Raw genomic sequence first — 16,107 nt, forward strand, 5'->3', positions numbered from 1 at the left:
GTCGGCTCTCAGGTGCCTGGTCCCTCAGCTCTGCTGCTGGCATGGACCCCAGTGGGCGGTTCACAAGGTGGGGGCTCCAGCACAGTGCTGGGGCCATCCATGGGGGCCTCTGCTTCCCTCCAGACCCAGCCATCCCCAGGTGCTCGGGGGTCCCGCAGGACAGAGCCTGGAGTGTCGTGAGCACTCCACACAGAGTGGCTGTGACTGATGATGACACTCAGGAGGCAACCCTCCGAGGGACGTGGACCTGAGAGCCCCCCACCAGTCTCAGTGCCTCCCTCACCTGCCCACGGCACCATCAGCGAACTTTGCCATCTTAGCGCATCACGACCGTTAACGTCTGCGATTCTCTTTCCCTTCTGCCCAGCTGACAAAACCCCGCAAACCTCCCGAAGGGTCCTTGCCCCGGGAGGCGTGCACTGAGGCCCTCGGGGGTCGTGGATCCCTCCCCTGTCTACCTCCTGCCCCTGGTGTTGGTACCCTGAGTTGAGCTCTGTCTCGGCCGGACGTCCGCTGCCCACAGGGGACTGATGCCCTGCAAGCACAGTTCTCTTGGCACCTGTATCCCCGGCACTTGGGACCGGGTCACACACAGACTCGCCGCTCTTGGCCGGCGCTTCCGAAACAGGGCGCAGGGATTAAATTTCAAGGGAGACAGTTGGGCAGTTCAAGGGAGGTGATATTCTTCACCGCTGGGTTTCAGCACTAGTTCATCGCAACAGGCGGTGAGTGAGGAGCTGGTCACGGGCCTAGAGAGCTAGGGGTCAGACAGACCCCAAAAAACCCCGGGTCCAAAGTCCTGCATCCTAAATACGGGAAACTGAGGCCCCGAGAAGAGCCTGGACTAGGGTGGTGAGTGGGGTGAGCATGGAAGTGGAGGAAATTAAAAAAAAAATTATTTAAATTTTTGATATTTGGTTCATCATGGCGTTTTTGCATTCATTTGGATTTTTGAAAACACTGCATTCAAACATCGTTTCTCATGATTGCTGAGTCTTTGGTTAGAGCCTCGCTCGCCTCCCCTAGTCCCGGCCCTGGGACCCTGAGCCAGGCGTCCTGGCGCCCGCCCGGGCTGCTCGGGGACCCTCCTCCACGGCACTGAGTGCTTCTCCTCGGGAACTGTCAGGAACGACCCTCTGAGGCGCTTTCTCAGGACACTGACAAGCACCCACTGCGCCGCCTGGCGGGGACCCTCCTCCCGCACACAGCAAGGCGGCAGGCACCCGCTCGCCTTCTCGGCCGGCCTGTCTGTGATGGGAAGAGAAACGCCGCCTCCCAGCGCCCGCCGCCCGGCGTCCGTCACAGGCCGTCAGAACGCCGGGCCCCACTGCTGCCTCGGACACGTGGAAACCCGCTTTCTAGCAGCAACACCAGCTCTCGCTCGTCTGCCAGGCTCTGAGCCAAGACGGAGGCTCCCGGGAGGGCGGGCGGGCATCTTCTGGGTGGAGACAGGAGCACCTGATCCATGCAGGGCAGGGAAAGGGCAGTCTGTCTACTCCTGGTCCTCTAAGTGCCACGTGGGGCTGCGATCTTCAAGACCCCTCTGGTGTAGGGGAGCCTTAAGTCCCTGCCTCAACGTGGAAGCTGGCAGGAGAGCTAAGGGGCCAGGGGAACCCCACAGAGGCAGCGCCAACAGGCACACGCCTGTCTGATCCCCTGTGGTTCTCAGCAGAGGCACTAGAGAATTTAAAAGCAACAAACTGTTTACCTCTCCCATTTGTTTGGCGTTATTACGTGCCAGCTTCTCCACAGACATATTCACTAATCTTCACTGCAAACCCCAGGAGGTGGGCATGATCGCCATTTTATGGATGACCTCAGAAAGGTTAAGCAACCTGCCCAAGATGACACAGCTAATACTTGGAACTGTAAAAATCTTAACTCGTGCTTTTTACTTTCCAAAAATTTACACTGGGATTGATAATAGAGAGAATAAAATTGTGGCCATTCACCACGGGCCGTTGTTCTTTTCTTGCTAAGGCTCATGCTGGAATGTGCTGTTCACTCAGCGGCTGCTGAAGCGGAAGTATGAAGAGGGAAGGACCTGCTTTCATAATCATTACACCCGTCAGAGCCATGCTACAGAGCTCACGAGAAGATCGCACAAAATAATGTGGTCTGTCTTCTCAAGAACCTTAAGAGGTAAGGATAATTTTTTAAAGACTAGAAAATAGAGGCTCAGAAAATTTAAGTAACTTGCCCAAACACACAGCTGGTCAGTGGCAGAGCCGGGATGCGAACTCCAGGCTGTCTGATACGAATGCACGTGTCCTTTCCAGGATTATTGGTGGAAGATATCAGACTTGTAAAATTTGTTAGGTTTTCTTTGTAGTCACATGACTGTTCACCACTGTTCGCCATGAGCATTTCTGTAAACGCTTTATGGACATGTGAAACCCTGGTTCAAAAGATACGAATTGTTTTCGGATACCTATTAGACTGCTGTTTTCACTATTCGATTGCCCTTTATACTTTTCATTATTTTTTTCTTCACTAGATCCCTATGGCTCATTTCAAAGTGCTTGCATTTTATCAAGGTCTCCGGCATTGCCATGGCGCGTGGTGCCTTTAAATTCACGAATGCTGTGCCCGCTTTATAACGCGTCCCGGTGGACTAGCGCTCTCTCTTCGCGCCGTAATTCTATTACTTCCCTTTAACCTTAAGCTTCCACCTTTGTGGAAGCACCTCATGCTTTCCTCCTATTTGTGATTTTGGTATCTCTTTCCCACCCTTTGACTTCTAATCCTTTAAAAAATAACTTTTGGGGGCTGGCCCCGTGGCCGAGTGGTTAAGTTCGCACACTCCGCTGCAGGCGGCCCAGTGTTTCGTTGGTTCGAATCCTGGGCGCGGACATGGCACTGCTCATCAGACCACACTGAGGCAGCGTCCCACATGCCACAGCTAGAGGGACTCACAACGAAGAATATACAACTATGTACCAGAGGGGCTTTGGGGAGAAAAAGGAAAAAATAAAAATCTTTAAAAAAAAAATAAATAACTTTTGTGTTGATCTTGACACATGTTTTCCTTCTTCTCTTTCTTTTTCATAACCTAATCTGACAGTCTCCACCTTCCAGTAGGAGAACTCAGTCTGTTCATATCTGGCATCAGGGTTCTTCCAAGGGGCCACCACAAGGATCTGTCAGCAGCCAGCGGTCCTTCTCTTACTAGCGGACCAGGTGGCACAGGGGGACACCTGTGCTGTGCCACCCACAGGAAAGGCTGCAGCAGGTGGCCGTTCGCCTACCCATCCCACGAGAGGTGAGAGCTCTACCACGTGTCAGGCTCTGGGGCGGGCTGTCAGCAGGACATTTTAACAAGCTTTGGGACACACGGTGCTGGCCCCGCATGACAGATCCCTTCCAGAGCGAGAGCCAGCAAAGCCTGTGCCTCCCCTGATAACTGCTTCCTCCTTCCATCGCAGTGAGGGCTACGCACAGTCCCGTCCGCCTCTGCGCCCCGCCTCGCAGGAAGCTCGGAGCTGAGCCTCGACGGTTCGTCTCACACAGTGTTCTTTTGCTCGTTTTGGATGGAATTTCCCCTACGACTTCCTCCTCTCCTCCTTGGTGACTTGTGTTAGTGGGTTTTTGGTCTCACTGCATCTGTGCTTTTACTTTAGGCCACCAAGGGCGAAGCCTTTCTGGAAGTAGAAACAAACCAAAGAACAACCTAATGGGTGACCCGGGGGCACCGCAGGCCAGGGACAACAGTGGGTGGAGGTGCGCTCCCGGGGGACCTCCAGGGCGAAGGGGGACAGTCCAGGTGTCAGCACAGCTGCTCAGTAAAAGGCTGGTCGTTTGAAAGATCAATTATCTGGCCTTCCCCCTGAGAAAAGGGCATAAAATTGCATAAGAGTCTTAGGAAGAGGGAAAAAAAGACGGGAGAGAACGTTAGCAGGGAAGAAAGACTCCCAAAGCAAAGTCACCAGTAATTTCCACCAATCGGCCACACAAGCAAGGTGAAAAGCCGAAAATCTTCACGTGACGATGAATTCCGCCTAGGCTAAGTCCCCAAGCACATGCAGGACGCAGAGGATCCAAACAGTCTGCCCGCCGCCTGCAGGCCAGCAGGAGAAACTCTCCCCGAGGGTTTAGCTCTGAATTCTGTAAAGCTCCAGATTCTGCTCTCTGTTCTAGGAGAGGCGTGAAGACGGTGCCTCCGCGGAGTGTCTGCATCAGCTGCTCCCAAACTCTTTCAGGGGCTGGAGCGTCTGGAGGCCGTGGCCTCCTCTGCAGCTGTGGGGAGGCCTCAGCCCAGGCCATGCCAGCACGTGAACCACGAAGGGCCCCCCCCAAGAAGATGAGCGCCCCAGACACCACTGACGCAGGACTAGAAGCCAGAGAATTCTCCTCCCGTCCGCCACACACTGAGGAAAAAAGCCCAGGGTTTGGTTTGAGGGGTATAACCCCTTAGCATGTCCCAGTCCTTGGCCAATGCCCTCCTTGGGCCCCTGAGTCAGAGAACAGCTATTCCAGGTGAGCAGAGAACATTCTAGACAGTTTCCCCACTGCCCTCAGGACTGCCATCACCGAGCCTAAGGATTTAAACTTCCTGCGCTGTGGGAGTCCTGTGGACACTGGTGGAGCTTCCTCACGCTCCCGCCCCCCCGGCCCCGCCCCTGGCTTTCCATGGAAGACGTGGAGTGGAGCAAGAAGAAAATGCAGAGAAGCATGCTGCGTGCGCATTCCCCGACTGGCCCATTCCGGAACAAACGGGAGAGCGGTTAGTGGGGGGGCTCACTAGGGTCACACTGTGTGGAGGTGCCTGGGCTCAGGACAGACACAGCAGCAGGTCCTGCAGAGCCTGAGGGACAGAGAGAAAACCGAGTACGCCAGCGGCTTCTGGTGAGCGCGTCCTGCTCTTAGATGTGTCCCTGTGGCCTGGCCCTGGACGTGAGGCCTGCCCTGCCCTGCGGGAGGCTGTCCCCTGCATTACACACTTATTGCCAAGACCACTGCAGTGCAACAAACGGGGCCCCAACTCTTGAGGGCTGAACTGCCTCAGCTAATGGACAGACTTCCTCAGACCGGGAAGGGCTGCCTGGCGATGGTAGGTCCCCGGGGCTGTGTGTGCGTGTGTGTGTGCGTGTGTGCGTGTGTGTGCGTGTGTGTGTGTCTCTGGGGCCATCATGCCCACCCCACCTGAGAAGTCCTCACTGGAGACCTAGCGAAGCAGGGGGAAGAGGGGCAAAAACGGGCTTAGCCCTTCCAGGGGAACAAGCCGGTCACCAAACTATCTGGGCTCACATTCGGATGTCCCAAGATTCTGAAAACTCGGGAGAGGAAGGCAAACAGCCTTCAACTGGGAGCAGCCAGAGAAAGCCAACCACCGTGTAGGCTCCAGAATCATCATAGGTGCCAACGGCGCCATGAGTAGTGATAATGGTGACAGTAAACATCATAGGTGCTAATGATGCCATCAGTTGTGATAAGGGTGACAGTCATAATAATAGATACCAATGACACCATGAGTAGTGACGATGGTGACAGTAATCATCATAGGTGCTAATGACACCATCAGTGGGGATAATGGTGACAGTAATGATCACAGATGCCAATGACATCATCGGTGCTGATAATGGTGACAGTAATAATACACGCTAATGACATTATGGGTGGTGATGATGGTGACAGTAATCATCACAGGTGCCAACGACACTATCAGCAGGGATAGTGGTGACAGTAACAATCATAGGTGTCAATGATACCATCAATGGTGACAATGGTGACAGTAATCATTATAGATTCTAACGACACCATCAGTGGTGATAACAGTGACAGTAAGACTAGTGGAGGGCCAATGGCATTCCAGGAACGGAAGTGGACCCTTGGCTCACATTGCTCACGAAACACCACGATCCTCATTAGGCTCTGGGTGACAGAAGAAGGACGGTCAGGAGGGAGCTGAGACAGGGTCTGATTACTCTGGGTGGCCCCCCTCCCCGCCCCCACACACTGAGATCCTTGGGGGCTGGGGGCCTGGCGTGGAGAGGAGGAAGTGACGTTGCCCAGTTCTGGTCTGGCCCTGGTCTGGAGAAGCAGCAGCACGGCCCTGGGGGGAGCAGGGAGGAGTAGCAGGCAGAGGCGGCGGGTGAGCGGGGTCCCCGGGCCCCTCCTCCTGGCTGCATGGTCAGGAAGCCGTGGGAACGCGCTCAGGCTCACGGCGATCGTTAGTACACCGCGTGCAGGGGAGTGGTCGAGTACCTACCCAGTGGTCCAAGCCATTCTTTCCATGTCCTGGGAGAGGGTCAGATTTGGAATAGGGGCATCCTGAAACAGACACAGCACAGCTCTGTCATGCACGGAGGCAGGCTCGGCCAGGCACGGGCAGGGCTCAGCCCAGGTCAGCGGGGCGGGCTAGTGACACACAGAGGGACCTGAAGATCACGCCCTGCCTCAGTCGTGACCTACGTCCCCAGAGAGCTGACCAAGGAAGAAGTCAGGGAGGGGTGACGTCCCCATGCCCACCCATGACGCCTGAAATACCACGGAGCCCGACCCATGCCCCGGAGGGTGCCTGTGTTGTCTCACAGCCACAGGCCTTTGTGTCGTCTGTCACCCACGCCAGTCTCCTCACTAGACAGGCCAGGAGAGCTGGGGAGGGAGTCAGGGAGGGTCCCCCGTGCTGGGGTACGACTGTGCCATCCTGTGCCAGAGGCGCCAAATGGAGGCCACCACCAACCGAAGGTGGCCTGCAGACTATTTCATTAAAACAAATCTTGAGCTGTTTGCAATTGAGGGATTTCACTTTAAAATCCTAATTTCTAGCTTCTCTTGAAATAACAAAGGGCTGGTCTGAGCACTGGGCCCTGGCTTCCCCCTGGGAATCCCACCACCTGATCTGCCTGTGTCGCTCACAGCCCTGGCGGCCATGGGTGGGCCCAGGAGCCTGAGAGCTCCCGCTCCACCTCTTCAATGCCACGCTGGAGACAGCAGAGTGGAAGCTCTCTGCACCGCCCTCCTGGCTCAGAGGTGAGCGTGGGATGCATCCTGGAGGGGAGGACACGTGGCAGAGCCTGGACCATCCGGATGAGGTGGGGGCCTCCTGCTCCAGGGAAGCACCTTTAGGAGGCCTGTCCCGTCTTCCCATGGCCTGTGGGCTGGTAAAGAGCAGGGGCCACATCTTCTGCATCTGGAGGTCCCTGCCCCTAGCACCGGGCCAGCAGCTCAGGCAACAATGCATAGGGCCAAACGCCAGCACTCATTCCTGGGAGCCACCGGGCTGCCCGCGAGGGCTTGGGGGGTGGCAGGTCACGTCCCTAGGTGTTCACGAGGCCATGTGAGTATGCAGCACACAGGACCGAGGACCATGCCTCCAAAGGTGAGGTGGGGGCCATGCAGTGCACGTCCCACCCACCCACTCCAGGAAGGCCTCGCTTCTGAGCAACGATGCTAATCCGGGTGCCTTTTTCATCTCTGGGCTTCCTCATGAACTCAGTGAGGACAGAGAAGAAGTTCTGTGTCACCCTTGGACGCTGCCTCAGCTGGAGGACCTGCCTTGGGGACTTGTTTGGCCACAGGCGGCCCACGGGAAGGTTCCAGATGTGGGTCAGGAAGGGCCTTTTACAGCATCAGGATCAGAATTCTCCAACTTCTTTGAGCAGAGGAACCCTCTTGTCACGTGAAACTTATGTGAACTCTGATATAAAACAGATGAAGCGGAGCTGGGGCGACAGAAGCCAGGGAGAGGCTTGGGGCCAGACCTGCTGCTCCATCCCTCGTTCCTCCCAGTGTCCCAAGGCTCCTCCAAGAAAATGGCCTAGCCAATCTCCCCATTTCACAGATGGGGAATTGAGGCCCAGAGACACAGAGGGACCTGCCCAAGGTCACCCAGCCCCGGAATGTGAGACGAGGCCTCCTGACTTACGTGCACTCCTGGCCCCTGGGACTCACCTCCTTCTTGATTACACACAGTGCCAGGCACACCCGGGGATGTGAGGCTGCGGGGTTGAGGATCCGAGGGACCCTCCGCTGAGACACATAATGAGTTCCTTATCAGCCAGAGATGCTGGCGCAGTGGTTCTCAAGGTAGGGTCTCTGACTAGCAGCATTAGCCTCACCTGAGAAGTTGCTAGAAAGGCAAATTCTCAGGTCCTACCCCAGACCTCTTGCATTGGAATTCTGGGGCTGGGGTCCAGCCATCTGGGTTTTCATAAGCCTTCCCGGGCATTTTGATGCCCACTAAGGCTTGGGAACCACTGCCTCAGGGCCTCAGGAACAGCAACCTCTGTTCCTAACCGCTCTTAAGCCAGCAGTTCTCTGCCTGAACGCAGGGCGATCCCTGGACAGCGGTTCAAATCCTCCGTGCTCGGGCTGCCGGCTGCGGGCCTCATGGCTCAGCATGTCCTGTGATGAGTAGGGGATTACTCTGGGCTTATCCTATTTGGGGTCCACTCAGTTTCTCGAACCTGTACGCTTATGTCTTTTGCCAAATTTGGTAAGTTTTCAGCCATTATTTCTTTGAATACTTTTTCAGACCCACTCTTTCCCTCTCTTTCTGGGACTCCAATAATACAAATATTGCCCCACGGGTCTCTGAGGCTCCGTTCATTTTTTTTTCTATTTTCTCTCTGTCGTTCAGAACGGATAATTTCTGATGTTCCATCTTCCAGTTCACTGATTCTCTCCTCTGTCGTATTCTGCTATCCTGTGGTTGAACCCATCCAGTGAATTTTTAAATTTTGGCTATTTTACTTTTCAGTTCTATCATTTCCATTTGATTCCTTTTTACAGCTTGTATTTCTTCAGTGAGACTTTCTTTTTCAGTTGTTTTGAGAGTATTTGTAATTGTCTGTTGAAGCATTTTTGTGAGGACTGTCTTAAAAATCCTTCTCAGATAATTCCAACATCTGAATCTCTGTGGTCTTGGTATCTGTTGTCTTTTATCATGCAGATCGTTATCTTCACAGCTCTGGGTGTGAGCAGTAACTCTCTTGTCCCCTGGACACTGTGGATGCTGTTCCAGGAGACTCCGGAGCCTAGCCAAGTTTTCCACCTCAGCAGGCTGCCACCCTGTTTAGGGTTAGCACGTAGGGCCTGGCTTATTATGGGCGGTGGTTCCAATGACAATTGAGTTTTCAGAATGCTTGTGGACGTGCTCCTCCGGTCTGCTGAGTCCACCTGGTGTCGCTGGTACTGCCTGTGGGGTGAACTGTGCTTCCCTGGCTGCGCTGTGCCCCGAGGTGGGCTGGGAACACTGGCCGTGGACGGGGAGTGTGTCCCTGGGCCCCCTCTCCAGGCTGCCACGTGCCAGAGGGCCTCCTGCTCAACCCCTGCTGGTGTGGCCAAGGGAGGCAAACATCCACCGGTCACCTCGTGCCACCGCATGGGAGTTGGGAGACACGAGCTCCTCCAGTCCTGAGGTCCCTGGCCCGGCCCCCTTCTCTCCACCTTCAGAGCTCTGTGATTGTCTGCTGCACTGTCGGTGGGTTTTCTCAGTAGTACTTAGTGGGGCAGAGCAGGGAGAGAGGGGTCTCCACTCTCATCCCCTAGGCTGCTATCTAGACCCATTAAAATTGGTCTGTCTTGGGGTGGGACCAGCCATCCTTAGATTTTGGAGGTCCCAGCGATCCCATGTGCAGCCAGGGCTGAGAACTACTGGTGTAAAAAGTCCCTCCGCACATTCAGAGACTTTACTTGACCCCCACGAGCCTACGCATTACACACGAGCCCATTTTACAGGTGGTGAAGCTGAGGCGTAATGAGACTAAGTGACCCATAGGAGGTCCCATGGTTACTCACGAGGCTGGAATAACAGCCCAGGACTTCTGGTTCTGGGAACCGGTCACCCCAACTGCTCCAGCAGCCCTGCCCTGCTGGGGGTTTGCAGGTGTGAGGGCCTCCTAGGGACCTGCCTGTCAGACGGTGGCAGATGGCCTTAAGAGTGCGTGGCTCTGTGTGTGCAGTGGAGAGAGACAAGGCACCCAGAAAGAAGGCAAGTGTGCTTGACCTGGATCAGGGTGGCAGCTGGATAAACACGACCTTGAGTCTCATTGGGCCCTAAGCGCTGGACACCCACCCAGTCCCCATGTCCAAGCTCAGCCTAATCAGACTCTGCTGCCACCTCCTCCTAGAAGCCCACCTGTGGCAACCGTGTGCTCAGCATTATGCTGGGACTGCTCTTGGCCCTGAGCACGGTCTCCTTGGGTCCGTACCTCTTCTAGGCTGGCTCGTCAGAGGTTAGAGTAACTGCTGGACACGCCAGGAGAGGGCCCTGCTGGGTGGGTGACTGTTCCAGACGCAGCCAGAGACATGTGGCTCATCACCACAGCATCCAGGGACACTCTGTGGACAGCCCCTCGGTAAGCTGGTCCCCTGGGCAGATCTTCTTAGGTTTCACCAGAACCATGAACGGTTTTGGGGTCACCGAGGCACGGATGATGTATAACTTTGCAGTATGTGGCCCTGCACAGGTTTGGGTCCCCTCTCTGAGGCTTCAGTGTCCCCATCTGAGGAAGGAGGGGGCTGGGACCCCATCAGCCCCGAATCACTTTGAACAGGAGGCCCCTTGGACGGTCTGAGCTTCAGGCTTCGGAAGGAACGAGAGAGGGCTGCTGAGGGCTCACGGTGCCCAGGCTTGTGGACTTGACCGTGCTCTGCTGTGACAGCCCCCAGGGCTCGGGCCATAGGATGACAGGATGCTCACGGTGAGCCCCGAAGCCCAGATGCTTCCTGCCAGGAGGACTGGCTCATCCCCATTTTTACAGATGACGCCATTTCAAACTCAGAGGTTGGCTCTGCTGCCCCAGGTCACACAGTGAGACACACTGGGATTCAACCCTGGGTGGACCAGGACCCAGACCTAGCACTCTCTGCCAACCCCTCACGCGATCTTGTGCACACCGTCACTGCCTTGTGTTAGCCACGGCCTGCTTCATCTCCCCCCTCAACCAGGCGGAACGAGGGGTCCCACGAAGGAGGGGAGGCTCTGCCCCGACAAGCCCTGGACACCCCCCACCCCAACGAGCATGCAGTGAGTAGCTACTACAAGCACGCAGGGGACACACGGGGGTCCCCCTGGGCTCTGCTCCCCAGGAGCTCGCCGCCTGCAGGGGAGGAAGCACGCAGAGGGCTGCAGGTAAAGTGCTCCGGCTGGGGCTGCGGGAGGGGAGGCAGAGCTTCAGCTGGGTGGGGCCGTCCCGAGACCCCAAGGCAGAGTTGGAGGGGGACAGAGGAGGCCCTGAGAGATGTGACCTGAGACGTTGGCTCTGCATCGTGAACGCCTGAGGGAGGTGGGCACGGCCTGTGGCTTGTGCCCCCTGCCCCACAAATCAGAGGCCACACCCTGTCCAGGGCCTGGGCTTGCAGGCAAGGCTGCCAGGCACACGGGCACAGGGATTTTTGCTAAAAGTAGAGTTCCCCAGCCAACCCCCAGTGAATAGCAGTGGGCTCTGCGCAGGGGTGCCCCCCTCTTGTACTTGGGGGTGGTCTCTACCAGTGAGGGGCCAACAATGGATTCTCCTGGGCCAAGGATCTTCTCCCTGACATCTGGAGGTCCCACTGCTCTCCCTGGGGCGGGATATGAGCAGGGGGCAGAGGGCACGCTGTCCTTCCAGCTGGAGGCCAAGTCCTCGCAGAAAGGCCCATTGGCCATCCCCTCCCCAGCAGTGTCTGCACCAGGCGAGCACCCAGCCACCTGCTGGATGCCACAGTGGTCAGAGCCGAGCCCTCCAGCTCCTTCAGGCCTCTCCCTCCCTGCCCCACCTCCTCGCATCCTCTCAGTCCAGCCCGCGACTGGCCAGTCCCTCTCACCACCCCGCTGGCTCCCTGCTTCTCAGCGGCCACCCTGCTTCTTGCCTCCAAACCTTTGTATGTGCTGTTTGTGCTGCTCAGAACGCCCTTCCCCAGCACAACCCCAAGGACGCTCCTAGAAGGCACACTCCCCAGGATATGTCCCACAGGACACAGCCCCCCAGGATGCCCTCCCATGATCCGGATGATGGCAATCGCCTCCTACTGCCTCTCCTTCAAGTCTGGCTCAGACGTCGTCTTCCTTCCCTGACCGCCCCCAGCACCTCCTGGCCTCCTTCCCTGCACGGCACCAATACAGCGTGCTTTTTAACTGCTTTGTGTGTTCCCACCCACTTGAATGTCAGCCCCTTGGGGCAGGGATGTTGTCTGTTTTGGGCTCTGCTCTACCTCCCCGCACCTGGGAGATGCTGGCACAGGGAAGGCGCTCACAAAGTGTTAGCTGAAGGCTGGGCAGGTCACACCCTCTCTCTGGGCCTTGTCTCATCTGTCATGACATGAGGAAATGGCACTGATGCTCTTCCAGCGTGATGTCTGCAGATTCTACCCCGGGGTCCTCAGGTCACAACACCCACACTAGGCGTGTTGCCCACCCTGCCGGATATTCTCATGAGACTGGCAGAAAGCACATCGGGCGCCTGTTTTGTTCAACTATGCACTAAGAGACGTGAGAACGGCTTTTTCTCAGCCCGAAACTCCAGAGGAATAAATAACAGGGGACAGGAGACAGTCTGTTTGTGACCAAGCCTCACACCACTTGCCTCCTGCCGGCAGGGAAAGGAAAATGGAACCCTCACTCCAGGGGGCACTGGGAGGGACGCAGGGAGGCAATCTCTGGGCAGGGGTGCGTGACGGGCAAAGACAGGGATGTCCCATCCAACACGGGGCTCCACAGAGAGGGGCACGTGGAGGGTGACACAAGATGCCAAAGCCACAGGCAGGGTCGGGGACGCGCTGGGACCCCCGTCTGTGCTGCCTGGGTCTCTAAGTCCGAGCTCTTCTCACCCCCATCTCCAAGCTCCCTCCTCCCACGTCCCACGGGCTGCGATTTCAGGAAGGGGCCTGCTCCCCTCAGAAGTGCACGGTCCTTCCTAGGGGTCACTGTCCCCTGGTGGGGCCTCCAGCCAGCCAGGGGGTTTGTCTTACGCTGACACACCTCTGACCACCCAGCAGGGCACCTCAAAAGAGAGGATAGGACCTGAAGGGTTAAAAAGGTGGGACCCAGAGGAGCAGCAGGCCCGGCCTCAGGGTCCAGGAAGGGGAGGGGGCCCACACCGCCTCGTGTCCTTCTGGGGGCATGGAGCCTCATCCTATAAGGCTCAAGACCCTCTTCTCCTGACAAAAAATCAACACCATCCCTTTCCTGTGCAGAAATCAGGTTCATCGATAATATAACCTTCTGCATGCACAGTCCAGATAATGCCCTCTGTGCAGAATAGTGGGGAGTAACAGCAGTCCATCACACAGTACGTATTTCAATATGAGGCCCCCTTTGGAGGGGGTAGCAGTGCTGGCTGGGAGCCACTGCCGTAGAGGAGAGGGATGTCACACTGGTTTGCCACTGCTGCTCGGTCGTCGACCTCTCTGCTGGGGAACGGGGATAGGGCCATATTCACCACTGCCTCTCCGCTGCCTTGCACCATGTCCAGCACATAGTAGGTGCTCAATAAATGTTTGGTGGCGGGACGGATGGGTGACCGAGTGATGAATCCAGCCCCAGGTGAGATGTGCTGATGGTGTCATGAGTGGGATGAGGTTGTGACCCGCCCCCACAACCTCTCGGAGGACCCCACGCTGGCAATGGTGGGACGCACATGCGCTTGCTCCCATCGGCGTCCCTGCCTCTCCCGGCTCCCGCATGTTTCTCCAGAGCAGGGGCTGCTCTTGTCTTCGCAGTCTCCCCCTCGGCGCCCCGCACAGCGTCTGGCACAGAGTGGTTGCTCAATAAAGACCCGTTGAATTTAACGCATCTCAATTCAACAAACATTTATTGAGCGCCCACTGTGTTGAGCGTCACAATCCTACCTTCCTCGGGCGCGCTACAGCCGGACGTCCCATGGATGCAGGCGGGCGTGCCTTGCTACGGGCAAACGCTTCGTCCAATAACGGTTGTTTGCAAATGGAACTGGTGTGAAAGGACTCACACTTGGGGGCCACTTGGTGAGGTTCAAAGGAACCCCAAGAAGAGGGTGGGAACATTCCGTTTATGAGTGCTGCCCACCCCCCCAAACTGTCCAAGAGGCTGGCAGACAGCAAGGCATGCCAGGTCTAGGCATCGCCAGCAGCCTGGTCCCTCGCTGCTATTTCCATGCATGTCGGGAAGCAAGGCAATGTCATCAGGACAGAAACAAAGGCACAGTGGCAATGGTTAGACACAGTGGGTTTCCCAGCACAGGAATCGATGTCAGATCACCAGTAGAAAGCGAAGGCATGACAGAATCGTTATTATGGTCATCGTAAGCAAGCATCCGTAATAGGGAGGGCCACGCACACGTTGTTTGCACCTGGGGGGAATCTCCCAGGTTAGAACATGAACTCCAGCACAGGCATCGGATTTCCGCAGGCCAGCTGCGGCCTGGGTGCGAGGCGGCCGCATTCCCCTCTGCGTTGTGGGTGCAGCTGGTGATGGGAAGGCAACAGAGAGGGGTGGAGCTGACAAACAAGCCCTGGCAGCTGTGTGGTCAGTTGATCAAAACAGCTGGCACAGCCTGCAGGCCTCGCAGGGTCTCCCACCTGTGCCACACCTGGGAGGACCCCAGGACACCTCCTTCGGGCATGTGCAGATGAGGAGGCGGGGCACACAGGTGAAGGCAGCATGCTCAGGCGGGTCAGTGGCACAGTGAGGTCCCCACGGGGCTGCCAGCCTCCTGCCCGGGTTTCCCCCCAACAAGTGCCCCATCTTCCCTCAGCCCTGAGCCACAGGCAGGCCGCGAACACAAGCGGGCATCCCTGGGGCAGCTGCTGGACTCCCCTGAGGGTCCAGGGGAGGGGATGGGCCTGGCAGCAGCCTTGCAGAGGAAAGCCCGCCCACCATCCAGCAGGGAGGGACTGAAAGCAGGAAAAGACCACCCTGAGACCCCCAGTGCTGTTCCCGAGAGCTCTTGGGCTTCGGGGCTGCTGCCTTGCTGCCCCCAAGGCGTGGGAGGGCTGCTGGGGTGCTATTGAGCTGTGCGGCAGGAGTTTATCACCTTCCAAACACAACTGCCCTTAGAAAAACGGGACCACAAAGCAGCGAGGCCCACAGTCCAGACAAGGGGCCAGGGTCCACGTGCAAGTCCTTCCTGTGCTTCGGGGGCCAGTGGGCACCTGGGAGCAGACGGGCTGGAGGACCAGCGGCCACTGCCCCATCAGGAGTCTGCCCACGGCCCCGGGACCAGCCCTGTACCCTCGCCTTGCCTGTGGCGGGGTGGGCAGCCTGCCACATCCCTTCCAGATCTGCTCCAGGAGGAGTCTGCCACCATCTTAGACGAGTCCCTCTGGGGGATTTTTTTGGTGTGGCCTCCTATGGTGACATCAGCCCTGTGCGCCAGCACAGAGATCCTGACGTTTAGACAGCTGCCCCCAGGCGGGCAGGGGGTGGGGTACAGACACCTGCTTACAAAGATCATACACAAAACAATACACCTTTCTTCGTTTAGAGTTATTCTTTAACAAATGACAATTTCCAATTCTTCGCTCTTTCCTCTCACAACAGAACGCTTTCCCCTTCCATCTGTGAGACAGTTTACAGTTTAGAGTCATGAGGGTGGTGATGACGATGATAACAGTGTGTTGGCTGAGCATCTACTATGGGCCAGGCAGGGTACTGGCTGTGTACACGTGTCACCTCCTCCGGGTCTCTCACGACCTGGCCAGGCAGACAGGCGAACTGAGCAACGGGTGTAACTGGACCCCCGCTCACTCGGCCAGTCAGGGGCGAGCCCGGATCTGCACTTGGGTTTGTCTCACAGTAAAGCCAGCCTCTCTCCTTTGCTTCCTCACGCCCTCATCCACCCCCTCTTGGCCTCTGCTTCCAAGCTCAGCCTCAAGCTTGCCCAGGGAAAACCAGCCTGAGCCCGCTGGGACCCAGCGACTGCGTCGGGGGCCTGCGGAGTCCATCAGAACGCGGCTTGCCCCTGTTTTCTCCTGCGATTTACAGCCTCTGGGAACGAAGAAGCTAATCTGGAGTTTTGCCCTACAACTGAAGGTCCCTCCTAATTCAGGCGCCACGACCCCCAGGGTCAGACAGATGTCACTTCGTCTCTTGGACTCCCCAAGGAGGTACAGTCCCAGCTCTGGGTCCCTTGCTCAAGACGAGCACAGGAGATGGGACAATGCCGTCATGGCTCCGAGTCTGGACTCGCCCGCCTGGACCATGCT

The 16,107-nt window shown here is 57.0% G+C and overlaps 1 protein-coding gene across 36 annotated transcripts in view; it reads right to left on the bottom strand.

Annotated features, from left to right (window-relative positions):
- Nucleotides 1-16,107, bottom strand: part of ABLIM2 (actin binding LIM protein family member 2) — a 166,876-nt gene that overhangs the window by 13,311 nt on the left and 137,458 nt on the right. For 30 of the 36 annotated variants that reach the window (XM_070506313.1, XM_070506316.1, XM_070506317.1 and 27 more), the window contains one exon: nucleotides 6,209-6,270. The exons of 4 other annotated variants lie outside the window; for them this stretch is intronic. In XM_070506313.1, coding sequence (XP_070362414.1) covers nucleotides 6,209-6,270 — 62 coding nt within the window. Of the gene's footprint in view, nucleotides 1-6,208; nucleotides 6,271-15,367; nucleotides 15,596-15,710; nucleotides 15,890-16,107 lie in introns of those variants that run through there. 2 more of the 36 variants (XM_070506301.1, XM_070506306.1) reach the window with 2 other exon arrangements.

This window comes from Equus asinus, chromosome 3 (genome assembly GCF_041296235.1).
Source record: "Equus asinus isolate D_3611 breed Donkey chromosome 3, EquAss-T2T_v2, whole genome shotgun sequence".
NCBI classification, from domain to species: Eukaryota; Metazoa; Chordata; class Mammalia; order Perissodactyla; family Equidae; genus Equus; species Equus asinus.